This window comes from Anser anser, assembly GCF_964211835.1.
Source record: "Anser anser genome assembly, chromosome: 2".
NCBI classification, from domain to species: Eukaryota; Metazoa; Chordata; class Aves; order Anseriformes; family Anatidae; genus Anser; species Anser anser.
In genome coordinates, this window is record NC_139721.1 from 21,066,930 (window position 1) to 21,090,934 (window position 24,005).

A 24,005-nucleotide genomic window follows, 5' to 3' on the forward strand; every position below is an offset into this window, starting at 1 on the left:
TGCTATTAAGTTATCTTGCAACTGCCTCTGAAGATCATGTCCAGGCCTAATGATTGAACTCCAGGAAGTACAGATTCACAGATAGGGATGGTTCAACCACAAGGAACATGTCACTTAAAAAAGAATCAGTTAATATTGTCAATATAGCATAACAAATGGAAAATAACACATGGAAATGGAAACTAAATTGTAAGATGTACTTCTTTAACAAGAAAGCTCTTAGAATTGGATGGCTTTGAAAGAGTGTGATGGATTGTAATGAAAACGGTTGAATGAAAAAATAGTATTTTCTGAACAATATGTAGCCATCAGTCCATTTAATCTCTGCATTGTGAAATGAACTGATAAGCATATGGATAAACTGATAAGAATCATTATAAATCTTTTGATGAGGACCAGAAAAAACTGCTACCTGAGCCTGGAGTGGTGAATCAGCAATATCCACCATCTGGGCAAGCTTCTTAAAATGCACAGAAATCATATCCACCCTCCACTCATTTACGCAGCCAAAACTGAACATAAGGCATGCTGTACATATAATACAAAGCATACAGTAGTACATATTTAAGTAATAAACTAGATATAAAATGATATTCTCAGGTATGGTTTATATGGTTTATATGGTTTTTATGCATTTAAGCATTTAAGACTTCTTTTAAAACAAAACTATTGCTAAACTCAATACTAATTAAAATGCTTGCTACAGAAAATTTGTTTGGATTTTCTCCTCCACTTGGCCTTTAGTTAGTTCGTAAATTAAATTCACAAGGAATTATTCTTATCATCCCATATGGCTTCCTCGATTACAAAGACCAGATTTCTTAAATCTAGATCATAAATTGCATCCGAGTTGAAAAATATACATCTGAAAAACATTCAGTTGTGATTTGGAGTCTTTTGATGTCAAGTCCCTCAATTTTATAACAAAACTTTCACATTTTTTGTCTGAGATGTTGCTTCCCTTACATTTAATGGATGTTGTTGCATCTTTTCATAATAGGCTCCAAGAATAGTTTTCAGTGAGCAGGCACTTATCAATCACTATGCAGTAAACATTTCATCTTCTTTAAATAAATTGCATGTCTAGTCTCTTAAACTTTAAGGCAGTTTTTCCAGACTTTAACATACCCACGCAGAACTTTCTTAAGCTCCTCTCAAGTGAAAATCCATTTGGAAGACCTGAACTTAAAATTAGACTTAACATAGTTAATGAACTTACTAACTTTTTTTTCACACTCATCTCCCACATGGACAAGTTTGGTCATACTTGATTTATGTTCTCTCTGAAAGACTACATTTTGTCTCAGTGAAAGACTAAGTTACTAAACACAAGCCTACTATCAACAAAAAACGTACTGACTTGTCGAGCCATTGGGAACTCACCCATTTGAAACTCCTTCTGCGCCTTTATTGCTTTTCCAACAACTAACTGTCCTATGGTTCTATCTTTAAATGAGTCAACTGTGGGATTGCAAAACACGTATGATCAGTTCATGAAATGGTAGTAGCCCATTCATTTTTTCAGATACTCACATTCTTGCTCTGAACTGTACTGCACCTCCAGTACCATATGAGCCTTCTCAATTCTTTCTCCTTTCTTAGGTAGAAGATTTAAACACAATAACCACAACAACATAACACAATGGCAATAATAACGATGGTTAATAAGTTACATGCTGTTGAGAAAGTGAAAGATTTTTTGCCCTTGTCTCATGACATCCACAGGTAGGGTTCTTCCTAGGCCAAAGCCACATGGAAAAGCCTCCTGATTCTCCCTCCCTCTCTCAGCCCCTTTCATTAACCCATCCTTTCTCATCCATCAGGTTGATTAGACTGAATGCACTGTTCTGAGCCCAGCTGCTCACTATTTGGTCACCTCCTGCAGTATACAGTGGTGGAAGAAGGTCTACCATATACATTGCCTTCATGACTTGTAAGTGGTCATTTCTGTCAGGGTTTGATCACCTCAGCAGTGCACGCTTGCAGCCCAGAAGGCCAACTGTATCCTGGGCCGCATCACCAGAGCAGTGGCCAGCAGGTGGAGGGAAGTGATTGTCCCCATCTGTTCTGCTCTTGTGAGGCCCCACCTGGAGTACTCTGTCAAGGTCTGGAGGCCACAGCACAAGAATGATGTGGGTCTGTTAGAGCGGGTCCATAGAAGGGCCACAAAGATGATCAGAGGGCTGGAGCACCTCTCCTATGACGAAAGGCTGAGAGAACTGCGGATGTTCAACTGGGACAAGGGAAAGGTCTGTGAAGACCTCATTGCGGCCTTTCAATACTTAGAGGGGGCTTATAAAAAAGATGGAGAGTGATTTTTTACTCAGGCAGACAAAGACAGGACAAGGGAGAATGATTTTAAACTAGAAGAGGGGAGAGTTAGAGTAGGTGTTAGGAGGAAACTCTTCACTCAGAGGGTGGTGAGGCCCTGGCACAGGTTGCCCAGAGAAGCTGTGGATGCCCCATCCCTGGAGGTGCTCAAGGCCAGGCTGGATGGGGCTTTGGGCAACCTGGGCTGGTGGGAGGTGTCCCTGCCCATGGCAGGGGGGTTGGGACGAGATGGTCTCTAAGGTCCTTTCAACCCAAGCTATTGTATGAGTCTGAGCTACAGTATTGTACAAGACTACGACAAATACAGTAGTGCTCTGCAATAATCTACTTGTGTTAAATAATTAATAATAATGTATTTGTGGATTATTAAAGTCCTAGTAAAATGTTTTTACACTGGGTCATAAATAATTTAAAATAAAGAGTTTCATGGAAAATTTTCATGTGGTTACAAATAAAACTTCACAAAGGGGTTTAGACATAATGTCAAGACATAATGTCTTTCTCATTTAGAAATTAGAAATTAAGCACCAAACAATGACGATAGAGAAGAGAGGTTTTTTTTTTTTTTAAATAAAAGGAAAAGTATGCATCATATGCCTTCTTTGGACAAATGCTATGGGATGTCAAGGCACTTTGACTAGTGTTCCTTCCCCCAGTCCACCACCCATCTCAGTTCTGCCTGCAAACCCACTAAAATGAAGAAGACAAAAGGAAGATACCTGTATTTTTCAGTATCTCTTGTCAGAGCCTTAACTTACCATACTACCATCTAGAGCTGAAAACCAGATGAAAAAGCTGCTGGTAACACAGAAGGTATTAATATTGCAGTTTGAAGTCTACACAGATGTCTTTAAACTTCCCTGGAAACATCACTAACCATGAGAATCCCTAGAAGGAGAATCTGATGGTAATTTAGGATTGCTTTGAGCTCTCTGAATAGCACAAGGGGAGCAAGAGTGAATAGAACAAACTGCCCTCAGGTTATGATTGTGATCTGTTGACATTTTTAAGGCAAAGCACTCAGCCCATTTTCTCAAAAAAGCTGGACAATACTTGTACTATGGAATAATTTGATTTTCCATTTCTTCCTTCAGCAGAAGAAACTTGGGATGTTTTGTATTATTGTATCTTTTCACAAAAAATTACCTACAACTTGTTGCTTAATGTGATTAACAAGCTAACTTTGTGCAGTACATATAAACAGTTAAGGAGATGTTTAACTACAGTTATCAAAATCTCGGCATTTTACGTAAAAGACAGGGAATATAAAAAACAATGTACCAAGTAAAACCATTAAGTTACTAAATACATACTCTTTCAATTCATCTATAAACATCCTCTTTATTTTCCTCATTTTTATACTACTTTTCTACAGCATATTGCTTTTAATATTTACTTTGTTGCTTGAAATTTTGTAAGCTTTAATTCTAAAACATTTACAGGAAATGAATTGGAACCAAAATGTTTACTTGTTTCTTATTCTAACAGGTAATGAAGACACACACACACAAAAAAAAACGTGCTGCTGCCAGATTTTATTAGATGATGTGCATAACTAAATATCCATACTGCACGGAAGAGAAAAATATTTGTTTTCCTCACCTTCTTATCCCCAGTGTCTTAAAAACAGAAAACAGGTGCTGACTATGCTAGTGGTGCCAAGTTGAAGATGAGACAGCAATATAATGTTTCTCCCATACAAGAACTTAGCTATGGTGACAATGATGATTATCTTGTAAATATGTAGTCGATGGAAACAAATATTTAGCCCAGGAAGCAAAATACTAAGTTAATTATTAACAATTCTTACACAGAAAATGAGAAGCTTTAGGCATCTGAGAATTTGACTCACTACGTTTCAAAGCAGTATATGGTGTACCTGGGTGAACAAATAGAAAAAGCTGGGAAATTGTGTGTCTGGAATCCTGCCTCTCCCCTGAACATATCATGAAATCCTTTATTTGATGGGAATTCACAGACCAAAACATCTGAGCTACTATGCCAAAGCCTGAGGCACTTACGGATATAGCTGCACTACAGCTGCACACTTGCTTACCAGCTCTCACGAGGATTTGTCAGGCTGACTTTTAACAGCCTTCAAGCCTTGAGTTCTGCTGAGCATGAAGGTCTGAGGTAGAGCTGCCACCCAGGCCTGCCCCGCTCTCAGTAGCTGCAGAACTGACGTGGCTGCAGTGGGGCTCAAAAACACTTAGCAATGAACTGTCAATAACAGATCTTGGTTCCTGACTTTCCATCTCAACACGTTCCTTCTGGCCTGAGGATGTGTCCTCGAGGAAGAGGCAGGGCTGATGTCTACAGGGACCCCCTCCATTCTCAGGGAAGGTTTGTGGTATCGGGTACAGAGTAAGAAGTAATCATGAGGAGAACTCTCCCCATATCCTATATATTTGTGCTGACAGTGCTTCCTTTGGATAAACAACTGGCTCACTCTTTCAGTATGGCTGGAGGAAGAAGCAGCACTGATACTTTATAAAATTAAAAAAAATAATTAAAAAAAATTGATTGCTAGACCAGTAAGAAGAGCATTGGATGGGATCTATAAACAGTTCTGGCGGCTGTGACCAGACCCCTCAGTACAAGACTGCAGTTGGCAGCTAATTTTTCCTCTGTCTTGCATTTTTATCCCAACATAAATGGCACGGATTCAAACGGGGAGAATGCAGAGAACCCTTCATCTCCAACGCCACTCTGGATTGCTTGTTCACTCCCTCTTCTGGCTCCTTGACCACTTCTTATGGTTCTGACTACACTTCCTCCCTCACCTCTGTCTGTGGCCCTCCTCCACCAGCTGAAGGACCTCCTTTTAAGCCACCTCCTGGCCCTGGTGAAGCTAGCCAGCCATGCCACCAGCATCAGGAAAGTCCTCTGAAGATTCGGATTCTGGCAGCTGTGGGGCCTGCTCTCACTCCCTCACCTCCTGCGTCCACCCACTCACATCTCTGAGAGGAGTGACCTCCACCTCCCTGGTGCCATCAGGGAGTGGTGGTCACTACCTGGAGTGCTTCACTTGGTGTCTCCGTGATCCATTTCTGAGCCCTTGACCCTCACACTCCTTCCATTTTTCCCATGCGTCTTTCACTCCTGTCACCTTCTAGGAGATCCTTTTGATCCTAGGAGATCCTTCCAGGAGATCCAATGCTTTTGCTAACAAGAAGAGGAGAAAGACCCCAGGCAGGAGCTGTGTGTTCTTACAACTAAGCTGTGTTCCAGTATGTAAAAAAAAGTGGATGTCCATGGTCTGACAGGTACCTAAGTATTTAACCACAGATTTCTATGAATCATTTAATTTACAAGATGCACACAGATTTGTTTTTGAAGTGTAAGTCCTATAAGCAAAAAGAGTGATGATTCTTCCTTAGGACAGTCATTAAATTGTGTTAGTGTTAAATATAATACTAGATATATTTTAAAATGTGTATACATATATATAACTGAAAATATATATACTGAAAAATATCCTTGATGAAGCATTACCATAATGTATAGTCTAACATTGTGTCTCTGGATGACTGAACAGAAAACTTACTTGGAACCAGTCAGACTGACAGTGCAGTTGGATATGCGTCCTTTTGCATTTGGCGAAGTATGTTTTTTACCTGATGAAATTAATTGTGATTGTCTCTGTACAGTATTTCAGAGCTATTCAATTAATTTTATGTGGCTTCTATTTTACAAAAAAAAAAAAAAAAAGTACAAAACAAGAAAGTTCTGGAGCCCATAGCTCAAGAGGCAAAGTTAGAAATAAAGAGCTAATGATAAATCTAATTTAAATGGCAAGCATTTATACTCAACTTTTTTTTTTCCCGTAGCTATTCTTTAAACAATCAAAATCAACATAACCATTTTATTAGACAGCTAAATATCGGACAAGTATTGCTTATTATTTTTAATGAACTAGTGTTCTTATTTAGGCAGAAAGACTAAATTAACATTCTGGAAAATGTGGCTATATTTTGTGCTGATTTTTTTTCATTTCAGTGGTTTGACTGCAACAGCTGCTCTTGAGGGCCATAAGGGAAGAAAAGGTAGACAGCACTGGTTATTATTAGACTAACATAAATGTAGAAGAGATATAGGTGAAATCTGAATGCTCTGAACTACTTTATTTATGTATCCCCTTTCAGAGAATGACAATTGTTTTATAGCTGCATATTTTCTGAGAATTTTTGTGTGAGATGATATTTAGCATTTTCTCTTTTCAGATCATGTTATCTTTGTAAGGTGCAGAAACGTGGATGGCATTACCACTTTTACTTAAAGCAAACAATGAAGGCATGCAAAAAAAATTAAGTTTGTGCCTGACAGCAATATACTGATAATTCATATATTTGGAAATGAAACAACATGAAGCTCTTTTTTGGCAAACCACATTAAACTGTTTGCAGTGACCCAACCCAATGACAAATTTACCCTGTGAAAAGTTCCTCTGCTGTTAACACACAGGAAGATAAGCAAATACTGCTGCAGGTTTGGACCCGTATTTTAAAAAGTTTTGAAAGATTTTTTGTATTTCAACAAATTCATTTTATTAGCTTCAACAGAAGTCTTAGCCTTCACAGACTCGAGATGTGGTAATTTGAATTTCATTCATTTTATGTAACTTCACTTGACTTTTTGTAAGAAAAAAATGTGTTTATTCTGAGAAACGCTGTTCCTCCTACCAACAACCATAGTAGGTAGATGAAAGAACTTTTTTTTTTTTTTAATGCAGACACTAAATCTCAACTCCTAAGAGAAGAAAAGGGATAGCATTTCTCTATCACACTATTTGAATGATTTCTTTCATATATATGAATCTTCTTCCAAGCTAGGTGGAAGGAACAGCCTTTGCCTAAACGATAAATACAAAAATAATTCTATAACCAAATATATATTCTGTAGCAACTTCTGTTTTCTTTAGAAGTTATATCATCGTTAAATATTTCCACACATTTCACTGCCAAAATAACCACCAAACTCATTGTGACAAGGATACAACAACCTCCTTTAGACAACTTATTCAAAACCTGGTTGCATCTAACAGTCGGATTTATAAGAGTTAACTAGTATTTTTTCCCACATACCTTTACTCAGAATACTCTAAATTTCATTATAGTCATCATTAACTGGTTAATTACCTTCAGCATGTAAAATGTTAGGCATGCAATGTGAGCTGGGGCATTAGGTGGGATCTAGGCAGCAAAGAACTTTTCAGAGAATAGCAGCAACAGCCTTTGCATTCCCATCTCTCTGTACACGCTAGCGCCCCAGAAAGATGAAGGTATGATTATTTCACATTTCCTGGTCAGCAATAGACTTACAATAACGTAGCTGGCTAAAACATGTCGGCTAGATTCTGCCGTAAAATATCTCTGTCTCTCCACTGATTTCGCAGGAAACCTAGGGGACTTTGATCAGAATCTGAACTCAGATGAGACAGACCTGGGCACACTCTCATTTCCTTCCACAGCCTTTATAAAATCTTCTCGATGCCTACTAGCAGCCTCCTAAGCCCAGTGTTACTTTTTGAAATATTCCTGCCAGATACTCAACTTTTAATACAAGCTCAATTTCACATTCGTAAATACACTGACTCAAAGGTTTATATAACTGAAGACTATTTTAGCAATGCAAAGGGTAAAGCTTTTCTAATGAAAACTGAGAAACTGCAGATGAATGCAGCAAGCATTAAAAATGCCTTCACTGCCTATACATTTTGTCCCTGGGATTTTCTGCTATTTCCCCATCTACATTCTTGACTTCTGAATTAAGTCTTATAAAGAAAGATTAAATATAGAATTAGAATTTAAGGGAACACAACTTCTGATTGTGTTTCAGCTACAAGCTTCTCATTTGACCAAATGACATTAACCTCTTTGGAAAAAGGCCATTAGCTTGGTGATAGGTCAAAGTAATTTTTAACCTCACAGGAAAAAAATGTACATTTTATCTGTGATGTTCTTTAGGGAATCTTCCAAACAAATCATTTAGTCTTTTAAAACTTGTCTAGAAGGTAATGTACAAACACAGTCCAAACATTTTTCTTAAAACAAGGTCTTTCTTGTCAAAGAGACCATTTAGATAAAGAATAAATAAAATTAATTAATTATAGCTTCAGTTCCTTGATTTGCCTTGCATTTGACTGAAAGAAGAATCAGCAGAATACGACAGAAGTGATGCTGGCATGCTGCAAGAAACAGAGATAGTAGCAGTAATATTTGGTCTGTTAATAAGGTTTTTTATCCCATGTGTTTTAATTAGGCATTCATGTATTATAAACAATAATTCCTACTTAATCCTAATGAAAAATAAACTTCCAGAGATAGTACTGGCATCTCAGCTGTCAGTGCTGTATTGTCGGACAGTCAAAATAAATAAAAATGCCTTTCTTGTCTAACATCACCTGAAAATATATGGCAGAAGTAGAATATAGCTGGAGATGGAAAGCACTTATTAGATGATCTGGTTTGTTTCCATGACAATGAAGGATCTTTCCCCACAGTACATTTTCTAGAGATTTCTTAATCTAATTTCTGATGGTTTCCTGTTTGTTTGTTTGCGTTTGCTTTGTTTTTAAGGCTTATGCAATGCCATTTGCTAGGTGATTCATTCTACAATGGGGTAGATTAAGAAATTTGAATGGACATTTAGTCTAAACCTTATATTGATTTCATCATACTTCAGGATTTTTTTTAAATCTCCTAAATGAATCTCTTTCATCTTTGCTGTTTAAGTAATTAATACATACATATGCTGCTAAGCTGTCTTCTTTCAACAATAATTAAACCAACCTGGGCATATTTCCATTTCTCTTCACTATTCTATTTCTTTTGTGGTGGTGTGTTTTTTTGTTGTTGTTGTTTTTGTTTGTTTGTTTGTTTGTTTTTTCATCTTTTATTGCTTTTCTGAAATGTAGATTTGCTAGAAACATATTTCCAGAAATATGCTCAGTGATTCCAGTGTCTCAGAGTCTTATAGGACAGCATGTTCCATCCAAATCCACAAAGTTATAAACTACTCAAAACCTAAGATGGCATTTAATAGTTTTTTAGTAGGCTGCAACCTGCAAGTCATGGTTAGCCTCAACAGACACCTATGGACTTTATGTGGAAAACATTAAATTTGCATTCCACAGAAGATGTTTATCTAAAGCTCATTGCTTATTTCTAGGAGTCTATATTATCTTCATCTCAGTTCCTGAGTGATGAACAATGAACTTGCGTTCCTAACTAGGAGTTCAAATGAGAAGCTTCTTTCCCACTAGAACCCCAAATTATCATCACCTAATAAAAAAGATGGTTTAGAGAAGAAAGGCAAGGATGTTTGGGAGGAATACTGTAACAACTTTTCGTGGCAAAGTACAAAGCTATTTTATTATATTAGATTTACTGAGGGAAAAGACAGAAGTAGATATTGTAATCCTCTTTAACAAATGAATTAATTCTGTATATATCACTTGAAGGAATTAAGCCAGCAGTGTAAAAACAATCTTTGTTGACTAATCAAGATCAATACGACGATTCATGGAAAGTAATCTTTTAGCTAGCACGTTTTAGTCTTGTAGTTAGCAGATTACAGAGCGACAAAGAAAGTGAAAAAAGCTGTACTAGTGCCTTATTCATTGTACTGTTTGTACAGATCTCAAAAAAAATGAGACTTGCTATGTAAATATTTAAAATACTATTTTACTGGACTAGAACTCAAAAGCTAAAAGATCGCTTCAAGACAGTTGTAAGCTTTACTGAGAGAACATCTAAAATACCTGAAATTTTTCTTTTCCTTTATAAAAGAAACAAAGTTAAATTTTCTGCTTCAAAGGAAAAAAAATAGAATTTAGCATTAACTGTGGAACCAGGAATAATCCACAATAATACACGAATACCTTTATAAATGTAGTATCGTTCCTGGTTAAGTATTCAAACCATCTTATTTATTATACATGATTATATACCGCAAATAGAATGCAGCAGCCCTGCAGCAGAAAGTGCAGCTAATCAGCACAGAGTATATCATAGACAGAAAATATAATCAGGCGAAATGGAGGGCACGCTTTCACTGCAGAGTTAATACATACTGCTGCTGCGATATTGACAGTATCCTTCCTCACAACTGCTCTCATAAACCTCTTCTTCCAATTCAGTAATGTTTCTAAATTGGACTTCCCAACATGTTTTGAGTACAGGTGAAGCCTGTGGTCTATATCCAAAGGACCCTACTAGGAATGCATCAGTTTCATGCTGGCATTAGTCAATCTGCAATCAGTATGAAGTACATTAACATTAATCATTATAGTGCTTTCTTATATTTTTTTCAGGGTATTCAGTTCAGTCTTGATGAAACACACACTAAAAATATAGTGCGTCACGTGATTAAGCTCAAAACCTGTCAAAATAATAGAAAATAAAATTTTCTTTCTAGATCTGCTCAGTACATAGACTAATCTAGCACACCAAGAAAAACAAAGCTGAATTCAGAAATCCAAAATTAATATATAGGCCTGAAAACATTACCTTTTCTTGGTTTTAATTATATAACTTAATGTGTTCTATTCTGGGGGGAAAAAAAAAAGTCACCAATTTTGCTAGTGCAAAACCATTTGAAAAACTAAAGCAAAGATAAATCATTTGTTTTAGGTGTTGATATGGATAGGGAAAGATACTGAATGTTTAATGAAGTGCTTTTGTTTTGAAATAGAACAAAGTTTATCCCCCCATAGAGTATTATGTAGGGAAAAAAATGAAAGTTTCTGAAACGTGTTATTTAGATACATGGAGATAACAATAAATTAACAACTACTCTATTGCCATAGTTTAAACTTTGCATTACATGTGGAATGCCTGACGCATGATTGAAAGGGTATTCTATTATTTTTGCAGCATTTTCTTGTTAGGGGAGAGAACTGAAACAGGGAAGGAAAAAATACAGATAGGCAAGGGACAGAAATAACACACTGCAATGAGTAGGTCTATATGATAAACTGTTTCCTATCTTATCGCCACACTGTCACACTCCTCAGAGTTCAGTGTACTTTTTCCACACATTTTCTTGGCAATTACAATGAACTAACATTATTTTCTGGAGAAAAAATGTATCATGCACTAACACATCGCTCCAAATTTGAAATTGTTATAATGAAACTCCCAGAATTAAGTAAAGCTGATATATTGCCAAAGACCTACTTAAGAAAAACATTTTTTCTTCTTTTTACTTAGCTTGTCTTCAGCTGAAGCAACGGTAGATCCAAAATTCATTCCCAATCTGACCCAAAATGTCGTTTTAACATCCACTTTCTCCAATCAAAGGTGAATATATGCAGCAGATTTTCTATGTATGACACAAGAACAGTTTAGATATCACTCATATGTAACCAAAATGAAATTCTGATTAATGTACCCTGCATAGCTTCAGTAGAAAAGTAATTATTGAAACAGCATTTAAACACTAATGATTATTCAAAAGGTTTCCCAATTAAAGGTTAGTAGGAAATGTTCACATTTCTCAGCTGCATTTATTTCTATATTTATCTGTGAACTCTAAAATACAGACATATTCGTAATGGGTTACACCAACGGACCAGAATCCAGAACAGACCCCACTGCATTAGTTCTATGTTACTGCAATAAAACACACAAAAATCCAGATCCACGGGTTCTTCCCCAGTTTACCATCAGCAATAGCCACTGTAAATCAGTGAATTTTTCTGTGATTCACAGGAGGAGAAGGTATTTCTGTACACTAGTGCAACAGAAACAAAACCTCTGAGTAGCTTGTACAGTTACCCAGCTTTCTAGACTCTCCATTACACTTAGCAAGTATTATCAAACACACTGCCCAACATCATCACACTTATTTCCCTGCATATACAAATACATTTGCTTTATATGTATATAAATACATGCTTGCTGAATTGTATGTATTTAATTTATTTATATGCATGTAAATGTATACGTTTATATGTATGTTTATTTATTTATATGCATATAAATGTATGCTTCCAGAACTGAGAAATTATGTTCAATTCTTAAATTAATTGAAAACACTCTGAAAGACCCATCCCAAGATGAAAAATTACCGTGGTGAAGACACAGCAGCTGTGTAGCTGACTATCTAAAGAAATAATGCAGTTAGTAATACGGTGCAATTTGCAGCTGGTATGACTGAGGGCATCCTCAGTGCAAGTAAAGGGTATGCCACAAAATCCTTGTGCATCTCTAAGATATTCAAGCTATGGCCTGAAATCTAAAGGTGAACCTAAATTTCTAGAAAACAGAATGAAATTTTCCTTTGATCTCTCATCTGTGTATACATGCACACCCAGCATCATGCTTTGCGAAGAATTATAAATTAAACTTCAATCTGCCCATGGCATATTGAATAGGAAATATATACCAGAAAACTCCAGCAGAGAAGTTCATATTATTTTCTTGGCACTGCAAAGGAAATGTTAACAGTGGCAGGTGCAGAATTCAGATCCCTGCACCCCCCAGTTCTTTGACCGAATGATGCTGACACCTTCTTCTCATGCTGTAGTCTAAAATAAGAGATTTGAAATACCATTACAGGTACTCCTTATACCCCATGATTGTGCTTTGTACTATGAATGAGCATGCTTTATCATTAACGATCTACACTAATCACAAGCTTTTCTGCATGTAAATTATTTGAATTGCTGTGGTTTTAAAACCATAATTCTTGTTGCATTTTAAAATCTTTTCTGTCCTCCCTGACACTTTTCCAAAACTTGCAAAACTGTAACAGTTAGATGAAGTAGGTTCTATTGGAAAAGTTCTTGAAAATAGGGCATTAGAGGCATTTATTATAGGTTATTTGAATAATGGTCAGGCACAGTGGTAGAGTCGCTGTGATACAGAAGAGCTGTAAAAATTGGGTCTTCTTTAAAAAACACATTTTCATGTAATTTTACAGCAGAACAATGCCACCAACAGCAGTGAAAAATGGAAGCTGTCAAGTGAACGGAACGCTGCCTGCCCCTGGGTTCCCAACATCCACACAAAATGCACTTGCTATGAGTGCAATCTGAAGACGCAGGAGCAACAACATAAAAAATAATACCAGGAAAATCAAGGAATGCAAAAAGAAATATTGGTATATAGAAGAAGAGAGGGTAGGTTGGGAGAGGAGATTTTATGCTTGTGGTTTCGGCCAGTTTTTTTGAAGCTATTTTAGATTTTTTTATTATGTTTGCATATCTATACTTGCAACTAAATTTTGCAGGACTGAGATAAGAAATCAATAATTGGAGTGTATTTCATCTCGAAATTCTGGGGTCCCATCTTTTAGTAATGCTAGAATCATCATGTTCTTAAGACGCTTCAAAAATAGTATTTTGAATGCATTACATGGAGAAAAAAAGATCAAATTTGTATCAAATTTTCTCATTTATCATTTATTTAATAACGAAGTATTTTTCACTTACAAATACACCTACATAACGCACGCTAAAAGGCCCTCTCTTTGATGCATAATAGCTAAACCACGTACTAAATTTCTTTGGTTTAGAGTATTTCTTAGCAACTTCATTTATTACTTTACAGATTTAGAAAGATAAATATTATGAAGCAGTTAACATAATTGCATTTCCTTGCCTGTCAGCTTAGTCTTGTGCACCTTTTAACAAGTAAAGATTATTGTTCAGATTATAACATTAATGGCTGTTACAATCTAAAAGGAATGAACTAAAAGCTAAGTTCTTAAAAGTATTAAGTTTCATGATAAAAAATTATCTTGAATACCAGAAGATAGGACTTGGAAGTGTATCTTCATCAGACAGATAAGTCAAAAGTTGCAAGCAGGATAGGGTCTATTAATCGAGATCTATTTCAGCCTTATAAATAAAGACAGTATGCAAATTCACTCTGACTTCAGTAAGATAAATCCAACCCAATTCTTGTTCTAAAACCAATAAAAGTTTATATTTCAACAACTAAATCTGTAATCCATGCCATACTTAGACAAATTTGGGAACAAATTCTCCAATATGCAAGATTTTTATGTCATTTCTCATTCTCACAGTTATTTTTTGTCAGGGTTAAGGGAAAAGGGTTTTGCTTCCCTGTTGCAAAGCACATGCTGAAGTGAAGCCAAGGGCTTGAAATATTTCCAACTTCTGCTTCAAGCCTCCTACCTAAGGGTAGGGCTAAAATGATACTGCTAACTCCCATACTCACCTCAGATTTCACAGTTTATGAAGGACCGATATTATTTTTTTATTATCCCTTTTATCAGAACATTATGAACCACCTGAAGCCCAGCTACCAATCTTTTTGGAACTGTTTCGAAACCTGGTATTTTCTCTAAATAAACATTCGTTCTACCTTTTCACTGCAAGTGTGTACTCCTGGGGGATCTAAAGGGGTGCTCTGTCCATAGCAGCTGGAAGGCTAGCCCTGTCTCAATGGCAAGGCAGGAAGAGCTGCAAGACTGCTCTCTTCCATCCTCGTTTATCCAGACCACACATCCAAAGTTTCCACTTCCGTTGTGTTACTCTGTTCATCTCTCAGCTGAGACCGTATTCAAGAGGTTTAAATAAGATTGGTCACCCTTCTAATTCTCTTCCTACCCAGAACCACACCGTGCCAAGATCAAAACCAGAAAAAAACACTTCAAGAAGCGGATCAGCAGGAGGGCCCACACCAGAGAAGCGGCCTACCTCCTCCTCGCCGCTGCCAGGAGTCGGCAGAGGCCACAGAACAGCTGGCACAGGGCCTCTACTGAGGAATACAAAGATATATCTTAGTTGTAATAAGGAGAAGTTTGCTTTTTGAAGCACCATGTTTCCACAATTCATTGCTATAAGTACTATTCCCGACATGGTAAATGAACGTAGCCATTAGTAGGCCTGTTGGGCCATGAATGTGCAGGTGATTTAACTCGCTGGCCGGCCTTGAAGGAAAAGAGCTAAAACAATAAAGAAAGGAGTGAAAATAACAGCTGAGGGCCTCAATGAGCATTCTTCTGACGTACTTGGTACTGAGCAATGGAGGCCTGGTTTAGACTCTTACCAGGGGTTTTTGACCATACAGGTGGGAAAATGGAAATGTTTATGAAAATGCATCTGAGCAGCTACAGCGTATGGTCTGGCACACTGCCTTCGCCTCATACCAGAACGCCCAAGGAACCCGAGGCGCTGTGGAACAGACTCACAAACCACCCAGGGCACTTTTACAGGAGTGACAGCACCCAAAGAAGGGTGAAAGGGCTAGCTGGGGCTAGTTAGTGGCAGTCACCACAGCTCAATCCACCACCAAAGGTATCTAGTGTCCCATAAAGGTCCATGGCTAGAAATTTTGATTTCTAGATGTCTGTTGGAACACGCACTTTTAATAAACTACTGGGCTCTTTAAACAGATCTCTTTAAAATGTTTCAAGTCATGCAGACAAAATCACCAGTCATTTTTTAATATCACGGCATCTACCTTTTCTTCTTCTGGAAAAAGAAGATAATACCCACATCTCATAAGGATGCTGTTGGGAATTACAGGAATTATCTGAGTTATTCAAGAATGGAAAGGGATTCTTCTCATATGTTCTGATCAAAAATGTTGTACTCGTTAACTCAAATATAGCTTAGATTTCTACTGCTCTCATCCCGGTTAAATATATATATATATATATATATATATATATATATATAAAGTCTTAAGGCATGTTTAATTGGTTCCAAATTTAGGGTGATTTAAATTTGAAAATTTAACATACTAACTGGATTGTGGTCAATTGTCCACATTTGACCCCTCCACTTTTTTTCTTCCTGGTGGGAAGTTGCAACCACGTGCCAGGTAGGATATTATTAGCATCCTCATGTAACAGTAGCTGATGCACAAAGAGAACAGAGAGAAACCTGTTACGGCTGCAAATATCCCCGGCTCTGTGAGATCCACAGAGGAAGCATATGTCAGTTTATCAAATCTGCAGCAACTGAGGTGGAAGTAACAGAAGGTAGCTCTCTCCAGAGCTGGAAGAGATAGGAAGGGAGATGGTTCTCTAAGGAAATCTCTCTTACTTTTCTCTCTCTGATGGGTTTTTTCCCCAGAAAAAGGGATTTAAAAAACAAGCCAAAAAAAAAAAAAAAAAACAGCTGCCAAGACAGGATGCAATACAGAACTTCTTCCCAAAAAGAAATAGCTTCAGGGCATGTTCAGTTTCTTCTTGCATGGGAAACAGAAAGATGAGAAGGAGGAAACTAATACACTTGTGCTGCTTGCCCCACTTTCTCCCAAAGTAGCAAATTAAGGGCCAAAGGATGGATGGCGTTCAATATACTTGTTCAGAGCTCAAAGAGGACATGGAGTGCTCTGTGAGAAGGGCGCATGGCAAAGGTGCAGAAAAGTCCAAATGTTGTCACTGAGCTCCCTCACCCCTGCTATTGTTGTGGTAGTGGGTTTTTTTGTAATCCAAATGCTTGGAATTTTTAAACGAGTTACAGGAAGAAGAGGAATTAAAAATGTTCTCCTTATTCTGACAGCTGCTTTTCATGAGATACCAGGAAAGAAAGTTTTAAGAGTTTCTCTCTGCGTTTTATATACAACCTGTTGTCTTTGTCTTATATACAATCTTTGCCTTATATACGTCTTTGTCTTGTATGCAACCTCTTTGTCTTTTATATAACCTGTTGTCCCAGCCAGTCTTCCCCTCTTGTTTATAGAAGTTTATATATATGCATAGGCGTTCACCTCAATATGGTTCACGACTCCAATTTTAGGTGAAAAAAGATAGATGATCATATGACATGGCTAACCTCTCTGAAGTAATGCAGAGATGTAGGGCTGGCGTTAGCTTAGTTTTGGAATCCTGATCGTGTCTGATGTAACACACTGTTAGGAACTGGGGGGAAAATAGCTTTGCTATGCCTTTGACTAGCCAAGGAAAAAAATATCAAGAGGAGGAATACAAATAAATGTTCTGGATTTTTTTTTTCTAGCATTGCACGGCTTCTCAATTGATGAAGCACATCAGCTGAAAAATTCAGGAAATGGTTTAAGATGGGTTTATATGAATCTAGTAGGGAAGTGAAAATCCCAACAAACAACATTATTAAAAGTAGTTATGGGCAAGCTCCGTTCTGAATGGGAGGGAGGCAGTTGCAGTTATTACTCACTACCATATGTCAGAATATGGACAATAGACTCAGTTCTAATGTCAGCTCTGTGTTTTTATCCTTGACTCTTGGACTAGAAATACGCGTAAATGCAACATACCCTTAAAATTATTGCAAACCCCATGCTTTGTTGAACCTATACAGAGTTAGGAAAATTAAAAAATCTGTTCTGCAGAAATATCTCCACAATATCATTTCCCAACAGGGAATAGAAAATGATCTTTTTCCTTCAATGTCAAAGTAATCATTAATTGCACCACGATGAATAACAAATGTCTGTGTCAGTAATTCTTGACATCATGTGATGGCTTAACTATAAAATGGAGCATTAGTAAATAGCTCATAGGTATCTTCAGGAAAGAAAACAGAAAATTAAATAATGAAAATAAATAATATTTTTCTGTTAGAATGATATTTTCTGTGTAAATATCTGGTTTCATAAATGTGGTAATATATTAGTTATTTTAGTAACCTTTTGAAAATCAGCATACTTATGTAAAAAATGCTTACCAAGGAGTTCAAAAAGTGTAAATGCTTAAGAATCTCTAAAAATAATGGGTTGAAACTTAATGAAATAAAATATAGTTTACTTTTTTTAAACTAGGTGTGTCTAATTTCAAAACATGGACCATTCCCGAGCCTCTGCTGTACATAGAATTCGTGGTAAGAACAACCTTGGTACTGGTACTTGGGGCAGAATATAAGTTATCTTATGCCCCTGTGTGGCCAACCTATACAACAAATTCACCTTCACATAGCTCTAACAAAATAAATATTAACATGTTGTGGGACAAACTAGGTTTAGGTAAATCCACTGCTTTCCATTCTCAGAAAAACCCTGCTAATATATACTGCAATGGTAAAACTGCACTGATACTCTTCCGTGCCATTTGTATCAATTTTAGTCACAAAAGATACTTGCCATAATGCAGTGATGTGTTAATCTGAATATTGCCCAAAGCAACTGTGACTTCTCAAAGCGTGCTGCTACAAATAAAGCATCTGACAGCACAGTATTTGTACCCTGAACTCTAAATGAAGAATGACAATCAGAATATCCAATATATCTGATAATTAAAGGCTTTTAAAGACATTCAGAAACTTTATCTCATTGTCTTTACTCATGTGAATGACAGTTAACATCATCAGAAAAAAAATACAGTTCAAAAATCTGGAGCTCCTTTAGATGCTGCTGTGCAATTTGGATGTAATGTAAGCACTTGGTATGCTTTCAGAATCAAGAGAAAGCTCTCCCGATTTCTTTCCCCACCCTTTCCTTTCCCAGACCCATGAAGACTTTACTTCCCAAGCTTTTTGTCTGCCAAACGCCAAGAATGCCAAACAATTCTACTGATTGCCTAACATTAGGTAATTCTAATAATTTTCCAACAGAAAGCAACCTATTGCAGGGGAAATAGCACTGCACTCACAAGGTAGGTGAAACGATTTTGAAGTAAACTCTTAGCACGTACTGCTTCAGCTGGCCAGAGCTGGTAATGTGGGACAGGAGACGTGCAGGACCCGGAGGAAGACCCCGTAAAGCTCGCCCTTTTACACCCACAACGGCATCTTACTGAAAACCGAACTGCAATATTCCTCCGGCTGAAGCTGTTAGCAGAGGCTAACTAAAGCCATTTTGATGGTAAAATCAATCTAACTCATGAGGAGTTCTGTGTCATTTGGGTCCTCTCACACCAGCTACTGTAACACAAAGAACGTGCAATGAAAAGCCAACTCATGGAAGGTTTCTATGTAAAATAACGAAAAAGCAGTTTAATATATATTGCTGCTAATGTTTGGTGTAATACCAGAATGCCAAGGCCAGGATAACTGGCTTTCCAAAAACAAAATCACAGCATATCTCAACTTCAGGAGAACTCTTACAGATCATGTGAAAATTAATAGGAATGTATTTTCAGTTACAGTTATATGCAGACTACCTATTTCCCTATGACTTTTGTTAGTATTTTATTACCTGCTATGCTATTAGTATCTGTAAGCCTGTTTTCTCCACATTATTGGTTTGTATACCAGCAATTAATCATTTTGTGCTTAATGTCAGCTGTTATCTTTCTGGACTCTGACTTTTACTTTTTAGATATAAAAAGAGACTGAAAAGAAAACTGAAAAAGCACAAAAGGCATCTCTTTATAGTCTGAATAAATATTTAACTTCAAAGCTCGAAGAGACAGACCACATTATACCTTGGTAAAGCACAATCTTTCACATGCTGTAGGTATTTTTGTTTTCCTTGCTACAGTTCTGAAACATGAACCCTTAATGCACAAACAATCAGGTTTTAGAAAGTATGTTACCTTAATGCAAATCTCAGTGAAAAAACCACCTAAAATATATACTACATTGATATAATTGGAAAAATTAAATATAATTTTTAATGAGTAAGACAGTAAAAAGGAGTACCCTCCAAAATAAATTTAGGCAAGACTTAGTGACTACTCAATATGTGACTTCTTCAAAGCCCTTTTATCATGACCAAATTTAAACTACTTATTCTGAATTTAGAAAGAATCTCTTTACCCCGTAAGTTTAAATAACTTTCAACTAATAAAAAAGTTTAAATAACACAGAAAGCACGACTTGTCTACCATGGTTACTGCTGCATATTGTTAAAAAATTGCACAATGTTTTGCACTGGTACCCAGAAAAACATTAAACAGCTTCTTATAAATGTAGAAATATTCTCATCCTAAACCTGACAGCCCGTACTGGGTGGGAAGCTGGGTTTCCAGTAATCCTTTCTTCTTTGCCGGTCTTCTAGAATAAATGTAATTCTAAATCTCAGGCACGATAAATGCAAACAAATATTTCTCTGCTGTCTTTTGATTGGAAACTGCTATCATTTGCAGCTTTTGCATGAGACTTACAACAAAATACACACCTAAAAGCAGTACGCAGATGTATCTGTACAAAATTAAGAAGCGTGCGCCTTGATCTGCAAAAAGCAGGCACTTTGATCTGCAAAAACAGATACAGGGAACCAGGAATCGGTTTGTAGATGACTGGAACAGTTGCTAAGGGCTTTGTTGGTTGCTGCAGGCCTGAAACTATGCACTTGGAAATATGCACTGTTTTACAATCACAGTTGATAATACATGAATTATTGCTCCATTTTGTTGAGCTTCAAAGATCTCACAGCAGAGTAAAGGGAGGTAAGGAAAATCCCACTGACTCCAGATTTCATTTATATCTAAAAGAATCTTAATTCACTAAACTGACTGTGATTACTAAAGCTGCCTCCCCAATTCTGCATGCCTAAATAGAAATTCGCAGCCACGATATGAGAACTTGAAAGCACTAACATTACATAAATAGTAAAATATTTATAAAATAAACACCAGGAGTAAGAGAGAGAATCCTTAGAACAATGCTCTGGGAAATCAGAGTTTTCTGAAGTATTAAATACAAATATCATTGTATTGAAGCATGGATATCCCATTTAAAAGGGATTTCTCCCACAGATACAGAGAAGAAGATTAAAATGCTGGATACAGTCTCTGCAATATTACTTCCACGCTTTTTCCAGAATGTTTCCATCAGTGCACTATCTTTGCAAAAAACTACAGGATTCCTCTTCTCCCCGATCTGCACTCACAGGCTTTTAGATAAATTTCTTAATCATTTTTTTTTTCTGTTAATATTTAAAAGCAGTATGGAAAAGTTCTAAACATCGGTATTACAGTATTATCTTTACTGAATGCAACAAAAATGAGTTGCTATTAATTCAGTTTCCTCTCAGAAATAAAACTCAGCAGCCAATTTAATAACCATCTCCCACAAATAAACAACAACTTCTCCCCATCGTCTCTAATTTCCACAAAACAATAGCTATACATAAAAGGATAGCCTACAGAGCTGACCGACCTACTGCAAAGCATCCCCTGACCAGCTGTGATTTGGCTAGTTAAAGCCATTAGTGAAAAGCATCGCACACAGAATCAAAGTCTTCTAAAAATAAGGAACTGCTGTCTGCCTGTGTTGCAAATGGTATGCAGGGCTCCTAATTTACATCTTCCAACAAATTATATGTGGTTAAACAGGCACATCTCTGAGCATTTAATCCTTTCACTGCCACATCCACACAGGAATCGTTTTCCCAGGCAAATTTGTTTATGATTATTTAATATGCTTTAAGGATTATAGCTAATAATGCTGGCTTCTAATGGCAGCTAATGTATTTGGAAGATACATATCCATCTTAAATATTTTATTCTATCTGTGCTGGTTTTATTTCTGCAGACTGACTGCTCATTCAAATCCTTACATAAAACATAAACGCACCAGCAGGAGAGAGTCATTGCTACCACAAAAATGTTAATATTTAAGAGTGCAATTAGAAAGGTATCGCACTGAAAAACATGCAAATAGATTGCTATCAGCACAAGCACAGAAATGGTAAGGGAAACATGTTTCATTTCTACTTACCTAGTATTGTTCAGCGTCTGTCCAAAAAGATCATTTTGTAAAATATTTGGAGGGGATGAGAAAACCCCATGAAAATGAGATAAAACAGAATTGCAGACCTGGCGCAGTGTCTCAAATTGCATTTTCTCTTTCCTTCCCTTCTATTTTTCTTCACCACCTGTCTTAAAAGTCATCTATTTTGCACACACCATCAAATGCAAACATGCCAATCAAGTTCCATATTTCTCCTGGTCTCTGTAAAAACTGTGCCTAAATGAGCAGGGGCTGATAGTTAATTGTACAGTCATTATTCTTCTAATTCAGTCGTAGAAGATTTAGTACCCGTGCGGCTTTCTCCTGACTGTAGCAAGAATTCTAAACAGCAGTAAGCTTTTTGGGCATTCCCAGCCGAAGTGTGAAGCTGAGCTGCTTTCATGTACTCTACTCATATTTCTCTAAGCCTATTAAAAACACGCAGTGAATAGATGCTGTCGTCAGGAGTTTCAGCACATCTGGCTGCCAGCAGTAAAATCTCAGAAGTAATAAAAATGAGGACAAGGCATCCTCACACTGTTACTACTGTCTAAGAGGAGGAGGATTTCTGCATCTTCCCCTCCTCCTTCCCTCCCCTGTAAAAATGACTAACACCAGTGGCCGTGTATGTAAGTCGATTTTTTTTTTTTAATGTAAAGGCAGCTCTACAGGACAGACAGACCACTCGAAAAACATTTTCACATAATAAACAACATGTAGCTGAGACTGTAACGACAGACCTTTTGTCTCATCGGGAAGGCTATACTGTACCTCACATGAGATAACAGGTTTTTCATTGCAAACATTTAAATGTAGGACCAATGCATGGCTGAAGCAAACAGTATGCATCTTATACGCAACTGCTCTGTTAGGTACTGCACATGCAGCATCGAGGCAACGATTTATCATTGAAAACCTGAAAAATCACCCAAAGGAATTGTTGCATTATATATATATATAAAACATTTCAAAAACTAGAAGCCCTTAGCACCTTTTAAAAGTTCATTGCACAGAATCAACCATGCTAGAACTGAGCAAAATCAGTGGCATCTTTGGGTGCTCCGTACCTGCCTACTTCCAGGCAAACCCACTGTCTTAGGAGCCGGTGCACGTACAGGATAGGAAGTCAAAGAGCAAGAAGCAGAAGCAGACTTTTAGCAGAGGACCACAGCAAAATTCTGCAGCAGAATATGCACGGTGAATGCTACTGAATGTAGAGAAAACAAGTACCCCTGGCTCAAAGCATGTTTTCCTTTTTTCTTTCAATACTTGTGCCAGATTAGAGGATAGCGTTACATAACATTACAGAATATATTCTATCATCAAATTGAAAAACAACAATTAAAAAGATTTGCCTTAGAATATCTTATTTACTATGCGCAGCTTTTAACATCTTAGCACTAATTACAAAATCTCTAAATAAACCAACATAAAATGAGGGCCATTATTAAAGCTCTTCCACTGAAAGCGATTTTAATCCCAGAAGATATGGGGAATAAGCAACCTTCCAGCTAATTAAAGTGTTGTTTTGATGTGCTCTGAATGGAGTTCCCATCCATGCTTCTTTGGCCAGAAGGATGGCAGCTACAACTGAAATTTTTAAGGAAAAAAAGAAACGGGAACAAATTCAACTACAGTCCTCTCTAAAAGGGATCTTGAAGACTTCCAACCCACACCGAAGTTAAACTTGTCAAAAGAGGAACAGAGAAAATATCAACTAATGAAGCTATTCCCAAATATTCCTGTTTTCACATGGAAACCTACAAAGTATTACACAAAATAATTTTTAATATCTACTTACTTTTTAATTTTTTAAAATCTACTTAATTTTACTATCTACTACATTTATTCCTATAGCATACTGTGCATTCTGGAAACATTTGTATTTAAGAAGTATATTACATTTTGTGGTAAAAAATACTAGGCTACATGTATGGCAAAGCTGGGAACTGCTGAGTTCCTGGAGTAGGAACTAATGAGTATGTATGGCTATCTTGCTATAACAAAATAAAAACTTTACACTAGGTAACCTTGTCCACATTACTTGGCAATTCATGTTTGTAATACAGGAGATTTTGCCTTCACTTAATTCCATCTGAAA

The 24,005-nt window shown here is 36.9% G+C and overlaps 1 protein-coding gene across 44 annotated transcripts in view; it reads right to left on the reverse strand.

Moving 5' to 3' along the window:
• Positions 1–24,005, reverse strand: part of RIMS2 (regulating synaptic membrane exocytosis 2) — a 462,822-nt gene that overhangs the window by 297,988 nt on the left and 140,829 nt on the right. Inside the window, exon 1 of one of the 44 annotated variants that reach the window (XM_083822314.1) lies at positions 21,893–23,969. The exons of 38 other annotated variants lie outside the window; for them this stretch is intronic. In XM_083822314.1, coding sequence (XP_083678440.1) covers positions 21,893–22,014 — 122 coding nt within the window. In that variant the 5' untranslated portion in view covers positions 22,015–23,969. Of the gene's footprint in view, positions 1–21,892; positions 23,970–24,005 lie in introns of those variants that run through there. 5 more of the 44 variants (XM_083822311.1, XM_083822313.1, XM_083822315.1 and 2 more) reach the window with 5 other exon arrangements.